This window comes from Zootoca vivipara, chromosome Z1 (genome assembly GCF_965207765.1).
Source record: "Zootoca vivipara chromosome Z1, rZooViv2.hap1.1, whole genome shotgun sequence".
Taxonomy (NCBI): Eukaryota; Metazoa; Chordata; class Lepidosauria; order Squamata; family Lacertidae; genus Zootoca; species Zootoca vivipara.
In genome coordinates this window covers 6,582,199-6,599,531 of record NC_142583.1, presented here as the reverse complement: position 1 = coordinate 6,599,531, position 17,333 = coordinate 6,582,199, and the positions used below count along the sequence as shown (strand labels likewise).

The window sequence follows — 17,333 nt, the reverse complement described above, 5'->3', positions numbered from 1 at the left end:
GGAATGGACGGGAGGTCGGGTCCATAGTCCAAGGACCGCTTTTTGTTTTATTGATTTGTAATTAATATTGTCCATATCATGGTTTGGTTTGTATTTCTTGTCTTGTTTTTTTTCTTTTTTGGTGTCTCAATAAAAAAATAAAAAAATAAAAGATTTTTATTTGGGAAAGCCTATCCAGAAATGTAAACGATACATGGGTCTTATTTCTTTTTAATAATATTTTAAAATACCTGTTTTAACTGAGTTTTTCTAATGCAATAATGTTAATGTTTTCTCTTATACAGTGGTACCTCTACTTACGATTAACTCTACTTACGAATGTTTCTACTTACGAACGGAGCTCCGTCCGCCATCTTGGATGCGGTTTAGATAGGATTTTTCTACTTATGAATTTTTAGATAGGGTTGCTTCGACTTACGAATTTTTTCTCCCAATGCATTCCTATGGGATTCGACTTATATTTTTTTTCGACTTACAAATGTGCGTTCGGAACGCATTAAATTCGTAAGTACAGGTACCACTGTATTCTTGCAAACTTTTCTTTTACAATGAAGCTGTATGTGAGTTTTGTGAATAAAATACATAAATAAATATATCCTGATATCCTGCGAAAAGAGGTCACGTCATCACATACACGTTGTTGCCTCTGCCCTAGATGTTAAAAACAGTGAAGAATAACAGGGACAAAGGTTGTGTCAACCACAGTGCCGCTCTCTTTGGCTTTGGAGATGGAGGAGGCGGCCCAACGCAGAAGATCCTGGACAGGCTGAGGAGAATGAAGGACACAGACGGCTTGCCAAGGTCAGTCTCCCTTTGCTTGCTCTGACAAGCCCACTTTAAAAAGGAGAAATAAAAGCCTGGCTTCTTGTGGTTAGGAAGATGGACGGGGGGGGGGGGACATGCACTAAAAGGTATGGGGCTGGATAAAAGATTTGTGGGAAGCCATATAAATGCCCCCCATAAACAAAATTGGATGAACACTCATTGTCTCTCTGCATCTCCCCCCCTGCATCCGGACGAGCATTTGCCTAGTTGGAGGACACCTTCCTGCACCTCGGGAGGTGGCGCAGCAGGGCCAGTGAGGGGGCGTGGCCTGGAGGAAAGAGCGTGTGGCCTTTTGAGTACCCCCAGGACGGATGGATGGAGAGGCATTTGGTCTCTGGGTGTGAAGCTCCCCCCCCCCCCCGCTACAACTGGTGGTTTCTCTTTCTCTCCTCGCAGGGTTCAGATGTCCACACCTGACCAGCTTTTCACTGCCCTGGAAAAGGAAAAGGCTCGGCTGTGCACCTGGGTTGGCGAACTGTTTCTGGAACTCCATAATGGCACATACACCACACACGGACAGGTTAGTTAGTATACACAGGAAAATGCCAGTTAGACAGTCCTCTGGCTCAGAGTCAAAATTTCTGTCCTCTGAAGCTTCTGTTGCCGAAGTTCTAAAACCAGGATCACCTTAGAACAGGGGTCAGCAAACTTTTCCAGCAGGGGGCCGGTCCACTGTCCCTCAGACCTTGTGGGGGGCCGGACTATATTTTGGGGAAAAAAATATGAACACATTCCTATGCTCCACAAATAGCCCAAAGATGCATTTTAAATAAAAGGACACATTCTACTCATGTAAAAACATGCTGATTCCCGGACTGTCCGCGGGCCGGATTTAGAAGGCGATTGGGCCGCATCCGGCCCCCGGGCCTTAGTTTGAGGACCCCTGCCTTAGAAGCTCAACTTGGGAGACGTTTGTCCTCATGGTCTGTGAGGGAGGGTCTGTATTCAGTCATTGGGCATCAGGGTTCTAGGGGGTAAATCAGGTGGGGTATTAGAGTTTTTTAAGGGGGTAATTATGCTGATAGTTGTGTAAGTTTGATGTAGACGTTCAATTTCGTTGTTCTGCATGGGACAATGACAATAAAGATTATCGTATCATATTGTATATGCCAGGCATCCCCAAACTTCGGCCCTCCAGATGTTTTGGACTACAATTCCCATCATCCCTGACCACTGGTTCTCATAGCTAGGGATCAGGGGAGTTGTAGGCCAAAACATCTGGAGGGCCGCAGTTTGGGGGTGCCTGGTATATGCCTCTCGTCAGTTGCTGCAGCATCTGCTTACCTTGCTTTGTGAGACAGGAAAGGACAACCTTCCAGGTGCTGTTGGACTCCACATCCCATCAGCTCCAGCAAGCAGAACCAATAGCCAGGAATGATGGGAGTTGTAGTCCAACAAGGTCCGGAAGGCCGCAGGATCTGGGTACAAATATGTAGAGTTGCAATATTGCAATTTGCAATCTCCGCTTATCAGTATCTGATTATCACCATCATCAGTTAAATAATTAATTACAGCATTGAAATCCACTACTGAAAACAATTTAAAGCAACTTGCAATCATAAAAATAAAGTGCCTGCTCATTTCTGTTCATTGCTGTTTTCTGTAAATGTTTTCTCCTTTTTGGAATCAGATTAAGAAGGGGAATCGGGAGTGTGAGCGTCTGCTCCATGACGTTGAGGTCCTGAGTAGCTTTGCTTTGTCACAGAAAAGTTCTTTCAAGTACCCTTCTGCTAAGCTTCAGCACCTCTGGAGGTACAACTTTGAATGTGAATATTTGGTGCTGTTCAGAATATGGGATCATGTTGGGCTTTGTTGGCGTAGAAGAAAGGGTGACCAAATCCTAAGCAAGGTCCTCCACCAACTTTTCCCTCCCCACTCCTATCATGGATCCTGCCTGCTCTCCATCTGAGGACTCTGACATGGTGGTGGAACCCCTGACCCTCAAATGCTTTGTATAGATGCCAGCTAGTTCCTCTCTTCCTTTGGGTCTCCTGATTTTTGTCCCCTTTTGGTGGCAGGCTCCTCCTTCTGAATCAGTTCCATGATGTCTTGCCAGGCAGCTGTATCCAACTGGTAGCTGAGGATGCCATGAAATACTATTCAGGTATGAATTTACCCTGGCCCTTGAGAGAGGCCTCAAGAGGCCCTGCGCCTCAGCCTGCTATGGGGATACGCTAGATTGGTCATCCCGATAGGCAGGGCCTTCGTGGTGGCAGCCCCAGTCACATGAATTTACTTCCTAGGGAGACACATGTTGCCAATATTTTACTGGGTTTAAGAATCTAGCACTTCTTCTCTTCAGGTATTGAGCTGTCAGAATGACTATAGCGTGGAACAGGGGTTTCTGAACCCTGGTCCTCAGACCAGCAGTGGTCCAAAAGCTTTATTCAGGTGGTCTGTGGCATGTCTGTGAAGAACACTTAGAATCTGCATACTGCAATAAAATACAGTATAAGAAATAAAAGAAGCAATAAACATACAATTAAAAACCCATGCAGTATCTGACACAAGGGACGCGGGTGGCGCTGTGGTGTAACCCACTGAGCTTTGGGCTTGCCGATCGGAAGGTCGGCGGTTTGTATCCCCGTAACGGGGTGAGCTCCCGTTGCTCGCTTCCAGCTCCTGCCCACCTAGCAGTTTGAAAGCACATCAAAGTGCAAGTTGATAAATAGGTACTGCTCCGGCGGGAAGGTAAACGGTGTTTCCGTGCAATGCTCTGGTTTCGCCAGAAGCGGCTTAGTCATGCGGGCCACATGACCCAGAAAAACTGTCTGCGGACAAACGTCGGCTCCCTCGACCAGTAAAGCGAGATGAGCGCCGCAACGCCAGAGTCGTTCGCGACTGGACTTAACTGTCGGGGGTCCTTTACCTTTTTATCTAACACAATGCATTATAGTTGCTCCAGCAGGAACATTAAGTTCATTAGAAATTTTCAAGTGGTCTTGGAGGTGGTGGCAGGTTGAGAACCACTAGCACAGATGGTTTTAGAATTGGTGTAGTAATGCTTGATTTGTTTTCATATTCATAAGAACATAACGCAAGCATCCTGGGTCAGGCGCCAACGAAAGAGTTTTGCATTGCGCGAGGCATTCGTAAGACGACAAAATTTTCTATGACCGCCGCTTCATCTTACGAAGCGCGGCCATAGAAAGTGGCAAAGGAAGATCAGCTGTCAGCGCGGGAAGCTGACAGCTAATATTCCTTTGCCAGGGGGCACGGACCCGAAACACGGCAGTGCGGCGGCTGCCCCTGCCTGTCTTCCCCTTGGCTCGGGGAAGACAGGCGAGGGCAAGCAGCGCCCGCTGCGATTCGGCTCCGTCCCCCGCGGCCGCCTATCGCCCCGCACCCCCTGCACGGAGACCTCCGAAGTTGCGTTCCGTGTCGGGGGAGGCACGCAAGGCGGTGGCTGGGAGAAGAGAGCTTCTCCCCCTGCTGCCTTGCACACAGCCGGCATCGGACGGGGCTTCGGAGACCTTCTCCGAAGCCCCGTCGCATGCCGCCGCCAGTCCCCCAGAGCCTATAGGAACGCATTGATTAAGTTTCAATGCATTCCTATGGGAAACTGGGACTCGCTAGACGAAAAATTCGTTACACGAATTGACCCTTGGAACGAATTAATTTCGTCTAGCGAGGCACCACTGTATTTCCCCTTCCTGCTGTTTCCAGCAACTGGGATTCAGAAGCATTGCTCCCTCCGACTGGAGGCAGAGCAGAGCCAACATGGCTCGCAGCCATCGATAGGCCTCTCCTCTTCCATGAATTTATCCAGTCCTTTTTAAAAGCCATCCAAGTTGGTGGCCATCACTGCCTCCTGTGGGAGGGAGTTCCATAGCTTATCTCGGAGGGCGGGCACCCAAAGCAACCCAGGGAACGCTAACTGGCAGTTGGGGTGTGTGACACCAGGACAGAAGGCGACTCGAACAGAGTAACCGGGAAGAGGGCAGGTTCTAGCTGTGGAAAGGAACCATCTGCATGGCAACATTTTGTTGCAGGTCCCACTTGCCCCTTTTAAAATATGTGCTACCGCTTTAGCTCACTCTGGATGGGCAAAGTCCCCTTAATGGAAATCCTTTCCCCCCAGAAATTTGCAATACTGGATCTCAACTTCTGAAAGATGCTGTGCAGTCTCTGTTTGGAGGCCTTTTGTCAAACAGTCAAGAGTCTAACGGGAGCATCCTTGTGGTCAACACGTTGCCGTGGAAACGAACTGAAGTCATCCCCAAAGCTGGACCAGGAGGATCCAAGACCTTAGGTGCCAACAGTGCTTCAGGCCTTTTGATTCATAGATAGATTTCTTTTTTATAAAAAATATTAAAATAATCTTTATTGATTTTAAAATAAGTATAAAACAAAACATCCAACTAAAATACAAACAAAATAAGTACACAAATAAACAATCACATAAGTTCAAACTCACTTGCCCCTATCTTCTACAATGTTGTTTCAACCTAACTTCTGCATTTTCAAATTTTCATCTTCTTACACAGTTCGACTTCCCCTTCCTTTCCTCCCTAGCTTCAGATTTATTTACATTTCTGCTGCTTTCCTTTGTTTTCCTCTTGGGAGTTCTACAAGATATTTGTTTTAATCCCATGTTCTTTTATATATATTTCAATCCCCCCCCAATTATTCTTAATTTTTTTTTATTCAAACCACCCCTTAACAAATTTGTCAATTTGGCCAGTTCAATGTAACTAATTACTTTCTCTTGCCAACACAGATAGATTACTTTATAGCAAGTCCTTCTCATTGTAGTGTGCAAAGTGTGTCTAATCGTTACAGAGTCCTTGGAATATTCTTAAGCAAAGGGATTGTTGCATTCACAAGAAGAAGTGCTAAAACTGGAACTAATGGACCTATTTTAGTCATGCCCATTAATTTGAGTATGCATTGTGTCCCCAGGTGGGAGTGAGATACAGTGCAGAGGAGTGTAGAAGGACTCAACCTTAGCAAATGCACCCGTCTTTTGGCTGCTTCAATGTTAACCTGTCTCCTTTGTACCTCTTTAGCCTTGGTGACAGTTCCCAGCATGGGCTACTGTGTTGTTGAAGATTCCTTACCTTCTCCATATCCCGTGACAGTGACCAAAAAGGTGAGCTTCTCTGTGGCTTTTGCCAGGAAACCGGAGTTAATAATATATGCCGAGGGGCTACCAAATGGTGGGCACCTGAGGGCACATGTGGTGGGACGGCCTCAAGGTTGCGGAATTCTGGGCAAAGATATTTCTCTAATAACAAATCAAACTCGTCCCTTCTTCATATCTGGTGCTCCAGAACTATTTTCTGAAGCTGAATAAAGAAAAAATAAGGAATTCATTTGCCACCTTTTGATGGCAGCAAGGATGTCTGGAGCAAGGTTTTGGGAAACGTTTGAGCTAGTTAGTTTGGCCTGCTGGTACTCAAGGGTTTGGCATGTAGCCTTGTTGGAAGAAAAATCCCGTAAACTGTCTCTAGGTGGAATCGTTCAAAAAGACAAGTTTGATGAAGTATGGTTTGATTTAATATACAGTGGTGCCTCGCTAGACGAATTTAATTCGTTCCACGGGTCTTTTCTTATAACGAAAAATTCGTCTAGCGAATCCCATAGGAATGCATTGAATTTTTTTGAATTTTTTTTTTGCCCATAGGAACACATTAATTGAATTTCAATGCATTCCCATGGGAAACTGCGATTCGCTAGATGATTTTTTCGTAAAACGAATTCGCCTAGCGAGGCAACCTCCACTAGAAAAAACCTTTCGTTAAGCGGAAATTTCATTAAGCAGGGCATTTGTTAAGTGAGGCACCACTGTAGTTTCAGAACAAGGAGGCATATGGACGGATGGCTCCTCTATAGAATGGGTTACATGAAAGTGCAGCAAATTCCATGACTTGGGAATGGAGATCCCGTTGCCTCTCTAGATGTTCTGTACTACAACTTCCATCACTCCTGACCATTGGGGCTGATGGGAGCTAGAGCCCCTCTTTCTCTAGCTGCCGGGCGAATCCAGGCAGCCTGTTTTTCCCCTTATTCTTAGGCATCAGGGTGTGACCTCCTAGCGGCTCTTGTTCCTTTTCATTTATTTAGTTCTTAAAACTTCCTCTGCAGGTGGATGGCTCTGTCATCATGGAGAATGGTGTTGTCCGGGTCTGTCTGGATACTCTGGGGCGTGTGACATCGCTTTGCTTAATACATCCAGAGAGGTACTTTGAAAACTGAACGTTATATTTGTTCTCAAATCAAGCCATGCAATTCCTTGACACTTCTGAGGGTGTGCTTTTTCTCCTTAGAGAGTCAGTTCCCGAAGGTTGCTGCGCTAACCAGTTTGTGATATTTGATGACGTTCCATTGTATTGGGATGCCTGGGATGTCATGGACTATCACTTGGAGACCAGGTAGGTTGCCTGTCATCTTTTTGGCACAACGCTGCAGCTTGAGATTTCTTGTAAGTAACGAAAAGATGCTGAAGAGCTTCTCTTCGCAGCAAAGGTTACGGCATCCACTCAGTCTCTCTACAGACAGAGCTGGAATTGCAAATCGGTCAGAGAGAATCACACACGCTTTGCACCAACAGCACAATTTGGTGTAAGCCATTGGAGCACTTCCAGGTGTTGTTAAAAAATAACCAGGTGTATCACAAGCATGTAGGGAGAAATGGCCATACAACAAATAAGCAAAAGCAAGGTCTTACAGAAATAGAAATAGAAATACTTTATTGTCACTGTACCACTTGTTTACAATGAGATTAAACGAGCCCCCCACCCCCACAAACTATCAGGCCTTGTTACACGACCACCAACCCCGAACGTCAGCTGCAATGTTGCTGTCTTCCATTCAGCAGCCTCACGGCCCATAGGTAGAAACTGTTCTTTAACCTGTTCTTTAACCTGTTGGTGCGGCTTATCATGCTTCTATATCTCCTGCCCGAGGGCAGGAGATTAAAAAGGTGCTGGCCAGAAAAGAAATAACACATTTCTTTGTTTTTGTTTTTTTTAAAAAAAAAAAAATTAAAAAAACTTTATTTCATTCTTTAAAAAGTTACATAAACCATAAACTGATGAATAATACAAAAAAGAGATAAACAAGTAAACAAGTAAACAAATTATAAGCAAATTATAAAAGTATAATCAAAAATAAGCATCATTCTAATCAAATAATTGGGATAGAAATAGGAAGAAACACACGAACAGGGTAGTCTGGAGAACATATCAAGTACTTCAAACAACCTATTCTGTGTTGAACATATATAAATAATATATTAATATTCATAATGATAGAAAGATAAGGGAGATGGAGGGGAGAGAAGAAAAAGAAAAAGATAGGGGACGGGGGGAGGGGGGAGAGGGAGAGAAGAGAGAGAGAGAAAAAGAAAAAAGAAAAAAAAAAGAAGGAAAAGAAAGAAAGAGAAAAAAACACACAAATGGTAAAATCTAAAATACTTCCTGTTATTTGGATACCGCTTTCCTTTGCATAATTTCTTTTGCCTCGCTTTACCTCAGCTGTTATTTACATATATTTTCAAAATTTCCCTTTTATATCTTTTATATCACATTTCTTTGTTTGAGAATACTGCAGGTTTTCAGCATAGCTCAAAACTCAAAAACTATGTAACTCAGGGTAAGCAATGTTTACCGCTGTAAGGAATGTTCTGGCATTTTGGAACCCTTCTCACTCCTGTTCTCCTCTCTCTGTTGCATACTCATTTCTCTTGAAAAATCTTTAGGCATAGCCATTCTTCCTTTGCAGAGGAAAGGGAAAAGGGACTAAGGAGGAGGGTGCAGTGCAGACCTGCCTCTTAGCGTCAGTGAGTGGCATGGAGGGAACCAATGAAACTGATGGCCAACAGACTGAAAACAAAGGGGAACGGAATGCTTAATTCACTAGTGGAGCAAATAAAGGAAGCAGCCACAGTTCAGTGCAGTAGAGATCCTGCTTTGCAGGTTTAGTCACCAGAACCTCCAGCTAGAAGGTAGTAAGTGATGGTGGCGGGGACTCCTCTTTGCCTGAGACCTTGGAGAACTGCTGCCAGCCAGTGTAGACAGTACTGATCTAATATAATTTTTATTGATTTTCTGCTGTTTCCCTCTTACCCTTTACAAATTAAAATATACACCAACACCTGTATATTTGAACTCACATTTACATTCACCATTTGTCAAAATTAACATTTGTGTTTCCATACATTTTTGTTTGATTGACTTCCCTTCTTCCTTACTGTCTTCTTATATTCCAAATTACTTTGTGCACTGCTTAACCTAATATTGATTTGTAAAAAATTATTTCACAGAGTATATGTACATTGTTATTGTCATATTTACATTTTCCCCTACTCCCCGACTCAATAGATTTTTAGTATTTATCATTTACCAGCATTGAATACTTGTTTCCACTCTACTGGTCCATCCTTTTAGAGCTTCAAAATGTTTTCTCTATGTAACTAATAAATTTTTCCCATTCCTTGTCAAATATTTTGTCATCTTGTTGTCTAATTTTCCCTGTTAGTTTAGCTATTCCCACGTATTCCATAACCTTTTGCCGCCAATCTTCTACTGAAGCTACATGGGGTCACTTCCATATCCGTTCTAATAACAATCTCGCACGTACATAATTTTTTTAAATCGTTCTTCTTTACATCCTCATGTTAAGGATGTATAGACAGTACTGATCTACGTGGAGAAATGTCTGCCTCTGTGTAAGGGAACTTTATTTGATGGGATCAGGCAGGCAGGCATGGAACGGAATGAAATCTAATCTGCTACCTGAAACCTTTTGGCTTTTCTAGGTAGTGTGGTGGATTTCTTCAGCAAACACACCATTGTGATGCTTGAAATGGCTTTATTTGATCACAATAGCGGCCTTTCGAGGAGCCCACAAAAGTGGAGTCTCCAAACCTATAAATCGCATAGGCTTACATAGAAACATTTCCTCACCTTAGCTTTGCACCTGTGTGGAAATGAAGCCACGTTCTCAATGGGAAAGTGCCTGCATGGTCAGAGCTGGATGCCTGATTCACCATCAGGAACACGACCCCAGCTTTCTATCAAACTAGCCCAAGGCTGAGTTTTTCCTGGACAAACGTTCTTGGCACCTCCTTAATACAGTCTGAGCAAGCAGATTCTCCTTTTTAAAATAATAATAATAATTTTTATTGATTTTACAGAGAAAACACAAAACTTTAAACACATAATATACAAAAAAGTAACAAGAAAAACAACATTACAAAAATATCAATAACAGTAACACAAAAATCAAAATACCAAATCCTTTTCCTTTAACATTGTATGAGGGGACTTCATCGAGTTCCCTCTATCTGCGGTTCATTTCTCCTTTATCTTTAGCAATTTCCAGTTCATTGCTTAAAACTCCTTACAATTGCAAATCTCTCATACATCAATTTACTTCACATAATTCTCAAACCCGCAGTTTCTATAAACTTCTAAATCTAATCTCAATATACAATTTTACCATATTTTTAAAAAATCTTTCCACTCTTCTTCTGTCGCTTCTTCTCCCCGGTCACGTATTCTCCCGGTCATCTCAGCCAGTTCCATGTACTCCATCATTTTCATTTGCCAATCATCCACTGTTGGTAATTCTTCGGTCTTCCAGTTCTTGGCTAATAATACTCTTGCCGCCGTTGTAGCATACATTTAAAAAAATTAACATTTTTCTTGGGAATCTCTTTTCCAACTATACCCAATAGAAAGGATTCTGGTTTCTTAATAAATGTGTTTTTCAACACTCTCTTAAGTTCATTATAAATCTTCTCCCAGAAATCCCTTACTAATGGGCAAGTCCACCACATATGATGAAAAGATCCTTCCTCTTTCTTGCATTTCCAGAGCAAGCAGATTCTCCCGACCATATCCTTTCACACACACTTGTTTACATCTCTTCACATATGGGCTGTCTAATTTACGCTACAGTAGTCAGCAGGTTATCGGACTTTTTGTGCTCCCTCTTGTGAGGAGAAGCACCATCTTCTACTCAGAACAAAGCTTCCCACAGCCACCGTCAGAGGCAGCCATGCTCCTGAATACCATTTCCTGGAAACCACAAGAGGGGAGAGGGCTCGGGTCTTGCTTGTGCTCGGGTCTTGCTTGTGGGCTTCCCATTTTGGGCATTTGGTTGGCACTCAGAACAGGAGGCTGGACTAGGCGGGCCATTGGCTTGATCCAGCAAAGCTCTTTGGATATTCTTCCCTTGTGGCCTAGAACTCTGAGCCAACGATTTCCTTGTAAATATCCCTTTCAGGAAGACCATTGCACATCTCCTTAAACCCTTGGAAATCATCCAGCCAGGGGGACTGCGGGGCAGTGTGACCTTCTCCCTTCAGATCAGCGAGAAGAGCATCCTTACCCAGGAGGTCATTCTGGATGCAGCCTGCCCTCACGTCCGCTTCCAGACTCAGGTTCGATATGCTTGTAATCTTCTCTGGAACCTCTTCCCCCTCCTAAATACACACACACACGTATGTTTTGTAAATCTGTTTTTTTAAAAAATTAAATATTTTTTAAATTGCATTTCAAAAAAAGTTTGCACACGATTATGCAAAATATAGTGTTAGCAAATAGGGTCTGATGACAATATAAAAGGTAAAGGTAAAGGGACCCCTGACCATTAGGTCCAGTCGTGACCGACTCTGGGGTTGCGCGCTCATCTCACATTATTGGCCAAGGGAGCCGGCGTATAGCTTCCAGGTCATGTGGCCAGCATGACAAAGCCGCTTCTGGCAAACCAGAGCAGCACATGGAAACGCCGTTTACCTTCCCGCTGTAGCAGTTCCTATTTATCTACTTGCATTTTGATGTGCTTTCGAACTGCTAGGTTGGCAGGAGCTGGGACCAAGCAACGGGAGCTCACCCTGTCACAGGGATTCGAACCGCTGACCTTCTGATCAGCAAGCCCCAGGCTAAGTGGTTTAACCACAGCGCCACCTATACATAATCCATATACCATTACTGACCACTGTCAAACAAATACAGGCATAAAATAAAACCAAAATAAATAAACCACAGGTATGTGAATGTGTGGAAGGTAGCAACTGGAACTATCTATAGCAGGCATCCCCAAACTGCGGACCCCAGATGTTTTGGCCTACAATTCCCATGATCCCTCGCTAAGAGGACCTGGTCAGGGATGATGGGAATTGTAGTCCAAAACATCTGGAGGGCCAAAGTTTGGGGGTGCCTGATCTATAGCATTGGCATCATGGTTAAAGAACACAAGGTTACAAAACACGGACCCTGTTATACCAAGGAAAATGATTAAATGTGCTAAGCCATATTTGTTTGTAGGCCAAGGGAGGTCCTTGCTTACAAGTGAAATAAAGTCAGACCAAACAAGTACGAAATCGTCCTTTTTCTTTGGCCCCTAAAGACACTCAGCTTACTACATTTTCCAGCAAGGCAATATCCCACACTTTAGATGGGTCCAGTTCCCCCCCCCCCCAGAACTGTGCAATGGTCATTCCAGCTGCTATAAGTAGGTGCACTATCAAGCCCTTATTATGCAATGTTTAAAATCTGTTAACTCAGAATGCTTGATATTTCTAATTTAAAAAGTATTATAAGTGAGGCCAGCTGTGCAAAATCCAAAGGTTGGTTTTATAACCTTAGCCTATGAAAGATTGCAGCGTTTTGGGACTTTTTAGCTTAGAGAAAAGGTGAAGAGGCACCATGATAGAAGTTTAAAAAATTATGCCTGGGATGGAGAAAGTGCATAGAGAAAAGTTTCTCTCTCATAGCACTAGAACTCAGGGACATTCAACGAAGTTGAATGTTGGAGGATTCAGGACAGGTCAAAGAAAGGACTTCTACACACAGCCCACTTGCCCCTGGAGGCAGTGATGGCCACCAGCTTAGATAGATTTAAAAGAAGATGAGGCAGCTTCTTGGAGGAGAGGGCTACCAAAGGCTACCAGCCACTGTGGGAAGCAGCTATGCTGCTGGAAATTGTAGGAGCGGAGAGGGCTCTTGGGCACAAATCCTACTTGCCAGTTTCCCATTGGGGCTTCTGGGTTGGTCCCTGTGGGAACAGGATGCTGGACTGGTTCAGCAGCCAGGCATCTCTTAAGGCTCTTGAGACAGAATTTTACTACTGCATTTTAGTGTTGGTGTGCCTGGCTCTGCGATACGCCTTTTGAACATTGCATCATAAGGAACTTTGCTTCCCCCACCCCACCCCAATCTGTCATTTCGGTGAACTCTGCCCTAGTCTGGTTTCATTTTTCTTTGTTGTTTGGGACTGGGCTGCAATAAGGAGAACTCATCAGCTTTAGTAGGTTGTGTAGATCAGTGGTCCTCAACCTTCGGCCTCCAGATGTTTATGGCCTACAGCTCCCATGATCCCTAGCTAGCAGGACCAGTGGTCAGGGATGATGGGAATTGTAGTCTCCAAACATCTGGAGGCCCAAGGTTGAGGACCACTGGTGTAGATGACCTGGAAGTTCCTAGAGCAGGGGAGCCTCCAAATAAACTTGGGAGATTGGGAGCAGGGTGGAGAAGAAGGCGCCTTTCCTCCTCTGATACGCTACACGTCTTGCTGGATCCACAGGTTGACTGGAATGAGGCTCATAAGTTCCTCAAGGTGGAATTCCCTGCCAAGGTCCGAAGCCCCAACGCCACGTATGAGATACAGTTTGGCCACCTTCAGAGGCCGACGCACTGGAACACCTCTTGGGACTGGGCTCGGTTTGAGGTGAGAATCTGCCCCCAGACTCCTGGCCAAGATAGGTATTGCTGGTTGGCTGCCAACCCCTCTGTTTTTCAACTGTCTACACCGGTGGTTCCCAGATATTTTGGGGCCACTGCCCCCTTGGTTCCATAAATTCAGAAGAGTCTCCAGCGGGTGTTTCAAAGTTGGCACAGGAAGCCCCTGCTAAATCTCTTAACGGCAAAGAGTTCTACAGCACCAGGCCAATGGCCCCAAAGGTTCTGTTTCCTGCTGTTGCCAAATGAGCCCCGCCAACGCAGAGAACGAGCAACAACGCTCTTGCAGGTGAACTCAATGCTCAAACTGGGATAGAAGTTGTTCAGGGCTTTGTAAGACCCTTGAACTGGGTGAAAGGACTGTGAACTCAGTCCTGGCATTGAAAACACAATCCCTGGGCTGAACATATGCTGAGAGGCACCTTGTTCCTTAATTATGTGTGTGTATGTCCACCCTCCCCAGTGCTTTTTTAAACAAAACCAAAACCAAAACATGGTTCTGGTTAATGTACCTTAGGAATTCTCGTTTTAAAAACACAGGAGACCCTGCCAGCCTGAAGTCCGCTTACATCTGCCCTGGATGATGATGCTCTTCCTAATATCTGCTTGGTTGCTCTTTTCCCAAGGTGTGGAGCCACAAGTGGATGGACCTGTCTGAGCATGGCTTTGGGGTGGCACTGCTGAACGACTCCAAATATGGCTGCTCCGTCCGGGGCAACGTGATGAGCCTTTCCCTGTGAGTTTCGGGAGGCAGACAGGAAAAGATTTCTGGCGGGATGGGGCTTGAGGTCTTTGGTATTCCAGAATTTTGCTGCATTTCCTGGCGCTTTAGAAGGGAGCTTGCAGATAGATGCCTTGTGTATCTTGGCTCAGTGCACATCTAACGTTTGCCTGTTTGGCTACGTCAGGAATGGAGTAGCAGAAGTGATTCTGGGAATGGCCATGTTGATGGAACTGCACAGTCAATAACACAAGTGTCCCCTGCAAAGCTCAGAACAGATAAAAAGAAAGCAGAGCAGCGCAGAGTTAAACCATGGAACTTGCTCCCGCAGGAGGTAGCGATGGCCACCAACTTGGATGGCTTTAAAAGAGGATTGGACAGTATCATTTATTATTCCTCTCATACTTGTTTAGAAAACCCCAGGCCCGTTCTAGCCATAGAGGCTACTGGCGCGGAGAACCACGGCGCCGGGCGCTGGAGGGCGCTGGAAGGGCGCCAAGTGAGCGCAGGGTTCCGGCAATCTGGCCAGGACTGCGCTCCTTCTCCGAGAACTCCGCGCTGCGCCTCCTTCTCGTTTCCCCAGCGCTGGGTTCCGCTCAGTCGAGCTTCGCCACCAGCGCGCACAGCGCCCAAGCAGCTCTTGGAGAGGCGCTGGAGGGGGGTGCTGGAGGGACCTAGCACCAGGGCGCTGGGTGGGCTTAAGACGGCCCTGGAAAACCCAATAAAATGTCGTTTTTCTGAAACAAAGAGGATTAGACAAATTCATGAAGGAGAGGGCAATTGATGGCTGCTAGCCTAGATGTCTACACTCTGTCTCCACGGTCAGCAAAAGCTTCTGAATAGCAGTTGCTGCAAACCACAGGAGGGGAGAGAGCTCTTGTGTTCGAATCCTACTTGTGGGTTTCCTTTTGGTTGCATCTGGTCAGCCACCGTGGGAACGGAGTGTTGGACTAAACAGGCAATTGGCTCGATCCAGCAGGCCAATTCTTATCTTCTTATGTAGTAAGATATCTTTTCCATCTGCACGAAGGTTGAGAGCACCAAAGTCACCTGACGCCACGGCAGATATTGGGAGCCATCGATTTACATATGCCGTGATGCCGCATGTAGGTAAGAAAGCCCTGAGAATAAAAGTGGAGCTTTTTGAAGCAACTAAGCAGCCGTCTTCAGGCACGGTGGCGGGGCGACTGTCCCTTTCTTGCCTCTGATGGCATAGTGCTGTCTTCTGAACAGGTTCATTCCAGGAGGCCGAGGTGATCCGCCAGGCATACAACTTGAATTTCCCTCTTCACAAGGTGCCGTGCGCCTCAGGGCGGCACCCAGCTTGGAGCGCCTTCTCTGTGCAATCCCCAGCTGTTGTCCTGGAAGCAATAAAGCAGGTACGGGGCCCAAGAGGATGAGAAGGCACAAAGTGACTTCTGCCGATGGCTACTAGTCACAAGGGAAGCTCAGCTCTAACTCCGCGATCGCAGGCAGCAGTGCTCCTGGGAACAAGAGGGGAGAGAATTCTTGTGCTTGGGTCCTGTTTATTGGTTTCCCACAAGGGGCACCTGGTTGAGCCCTAGATGGGCCCTTGGCCTAATCGAGCAGGACTCTTCTAATGATGAGCACAACATGAGATGGTAGGCAGAGCTGGGCACTGCCCAGGTGCCCTCCGTTGCAGTATGCCAGGGGTGGGGAGCCACAGGCCCGAGAGCAAAACGTGGCCCTTCAAATCTCTCTCTGGCCCTTGGGAATTTCTCCAAGCGGTGCCCCACTGGCCATGCCCCTCACCACCCTTGCCCTTTGTGATGGAAGAAAGGTGGGATGCAAATACAGTCAATGGTCAGCCATGACCAATGGGCCACAAGGAGAGAGGAATGGTTGCACAGAGCTGGAGAAGAGCATTGTGCTGATTATGGGGCGCTTGTCTGTTTCCTTCCCTCCTTTCAGGCTGAGGACATGCCAGGTGTGCTGGTGATCAGGCTGTACGAGTCGCACGGGAGTACTGTGGTCACCTGGCTCCAGACGTGTCTCCCAGTCCAAGAGGCTGTCATGTAAGTGTGTAAATGTAAACACCACAAGTGGTTTGAGGAGCTGCTGTTTTCAGGTGGAGTTCAATCACTTCCTGGCATTCCATTAAAGTTTATTTGGCACCCCTGACAAATAAATGCACTCCCAAAATTTGGATTGTTTAAATAAAGAAAGCGGAGGGGAAGCGTACTGGAAAGTGTGAGATAATACTTGTTGGTCACGATGCTGTCTAACCACCCTGCAAACAAATCTGAATGGATGCTTAGTGAGCAGCCGATCTCATCTCGCCTCCCAAATCAGGATGAGTGCCCAGTGAATGGGTTGTCCAGACTGTGCTCAAAGAGTTTCTCTTCTCCTTTCTTAGGTGCGACCTCCTAGAGCGGCCTGATCCAAGCAAGCGCCTGCCACTGGAGGAGCATGGCCTGCGCCTCTCCTTTACACCTTTCCAAGTACAAACTGTCCTGCTGACTTTGAAACAACCAGGCAGCAGCTGAACTTCTGGAGCACAAACTGCAAGCTTGCAGACTGGCTCCTTGGCTTCCTGCTGGGCAAGGGCCTGAAGCTGTGGCAGACACGGGTGGACTTGCAAGTTCCACGCCATTCTTCTTATTTCTTTTAACTAGAGCACTAAAGTCTGCCAACCTGTGGCAAGGGCAAAACAGCTTGCCAATGCAAAATGGCAGGCTGGGATGGCACCAGTGGCCTACTTTAACCAGTGAACTTCTATTTCCTGGGATGACCTACCTATTCCAAATCTAAATCGTAGCTGTGGTTCCTGCATTGCAGGGGGTTGGACTAGATGACCCTCGGATCCCCTTCCAACCCTTAACAGTTCCATGATTCTATGAAATCTACACCTGGGATTCTTACAGCTTAATTGACTTTGTGGCAGAGTGGGCAGCTTCGGTGTTACTACTGATAAACAACTGGGAGTAGGAAGCTTTTGCTTATCTGCTGTGAATCATCTTGTCACTGCTCAAACCTCCTTTTTAAAAGGAGACACGGCAACGCTTTTCTTCTCGAAAAAATGCTGCCGGTACTGCGTACCCTTGAGAATCCCCAGAGAGGAGGACTGGGCTATGGTT

The 17,333-nt window shown here is 45.8% G+C and overlaps 1 protein-coding gene across 1 annotated transcript in view; it reads left to right on the top strand.

Moving 5' to 3' along the window:
• MAN2C1 (mannosidase alpha class 2C member 1) overlaps window positions 1–17,188 on the top strand; it is a 38,853-nt gene extending 21,665 nt beyond the window's left edge. The window contains exons 12-26 of the mRNA XM_035112383.3: window positions 656–801; window positions 1,222–1,345; window positions 2,456–2,577; window positions 2,844–2,929; window positions 4,907–5,077; window positions 5,835–5,917; window positions 6,913–7,007; window positions 7,095–7,199; window positions 11,059–11,215; window positions 13,360–13,503; window positions 14,141–14,250; window positions 15,266–15,345; window positions 15,469–15,614; window positions 16,168–16,271; window positions 16,613–17,188. Of these exons, the coding sequence (XP_034968274.3) occupies window positions 656–801; window positions 1,222–1,345; window positions 2,456–2,577; window positions 2,844–2,929; window positions 4,907–5,077; window positions 5,835–5,917; window positions 6,913–7,007; window positions 7,095–7,199; window positions 11,059–11,215; window positions 13,360–13,503; window positions 14,141–14,250; window positions 15,266–15,345; window positions 15,469–15,614; window positions 16,168–16,271; window positions 16,613–16,742 (1,803 nt within the window). The 3' untranslated portion in view covers window positions 16,743–17,188. The remainder of the gene's footprint in view (window positions 1–655; window positions 802–1,221; window positions 1,346–2,455; window positions 2,578–2,843; window positions 2,930–4,906; window positions 5,078–5,834; window positions 5,918–6,912; window positions 7,008–7,094; window positions 7,200–11,058; window positions 11,216–13,359; window positions 13,504–14,140; window positions 14,251–15,265; window positions 15,346–15,468; window positions 15,615–16,167; window positions 16,272–16,612) is intronic.
• The last annotated feature ends 145 nt before the right edge of the window (window positions 17,189–17,333 follow it).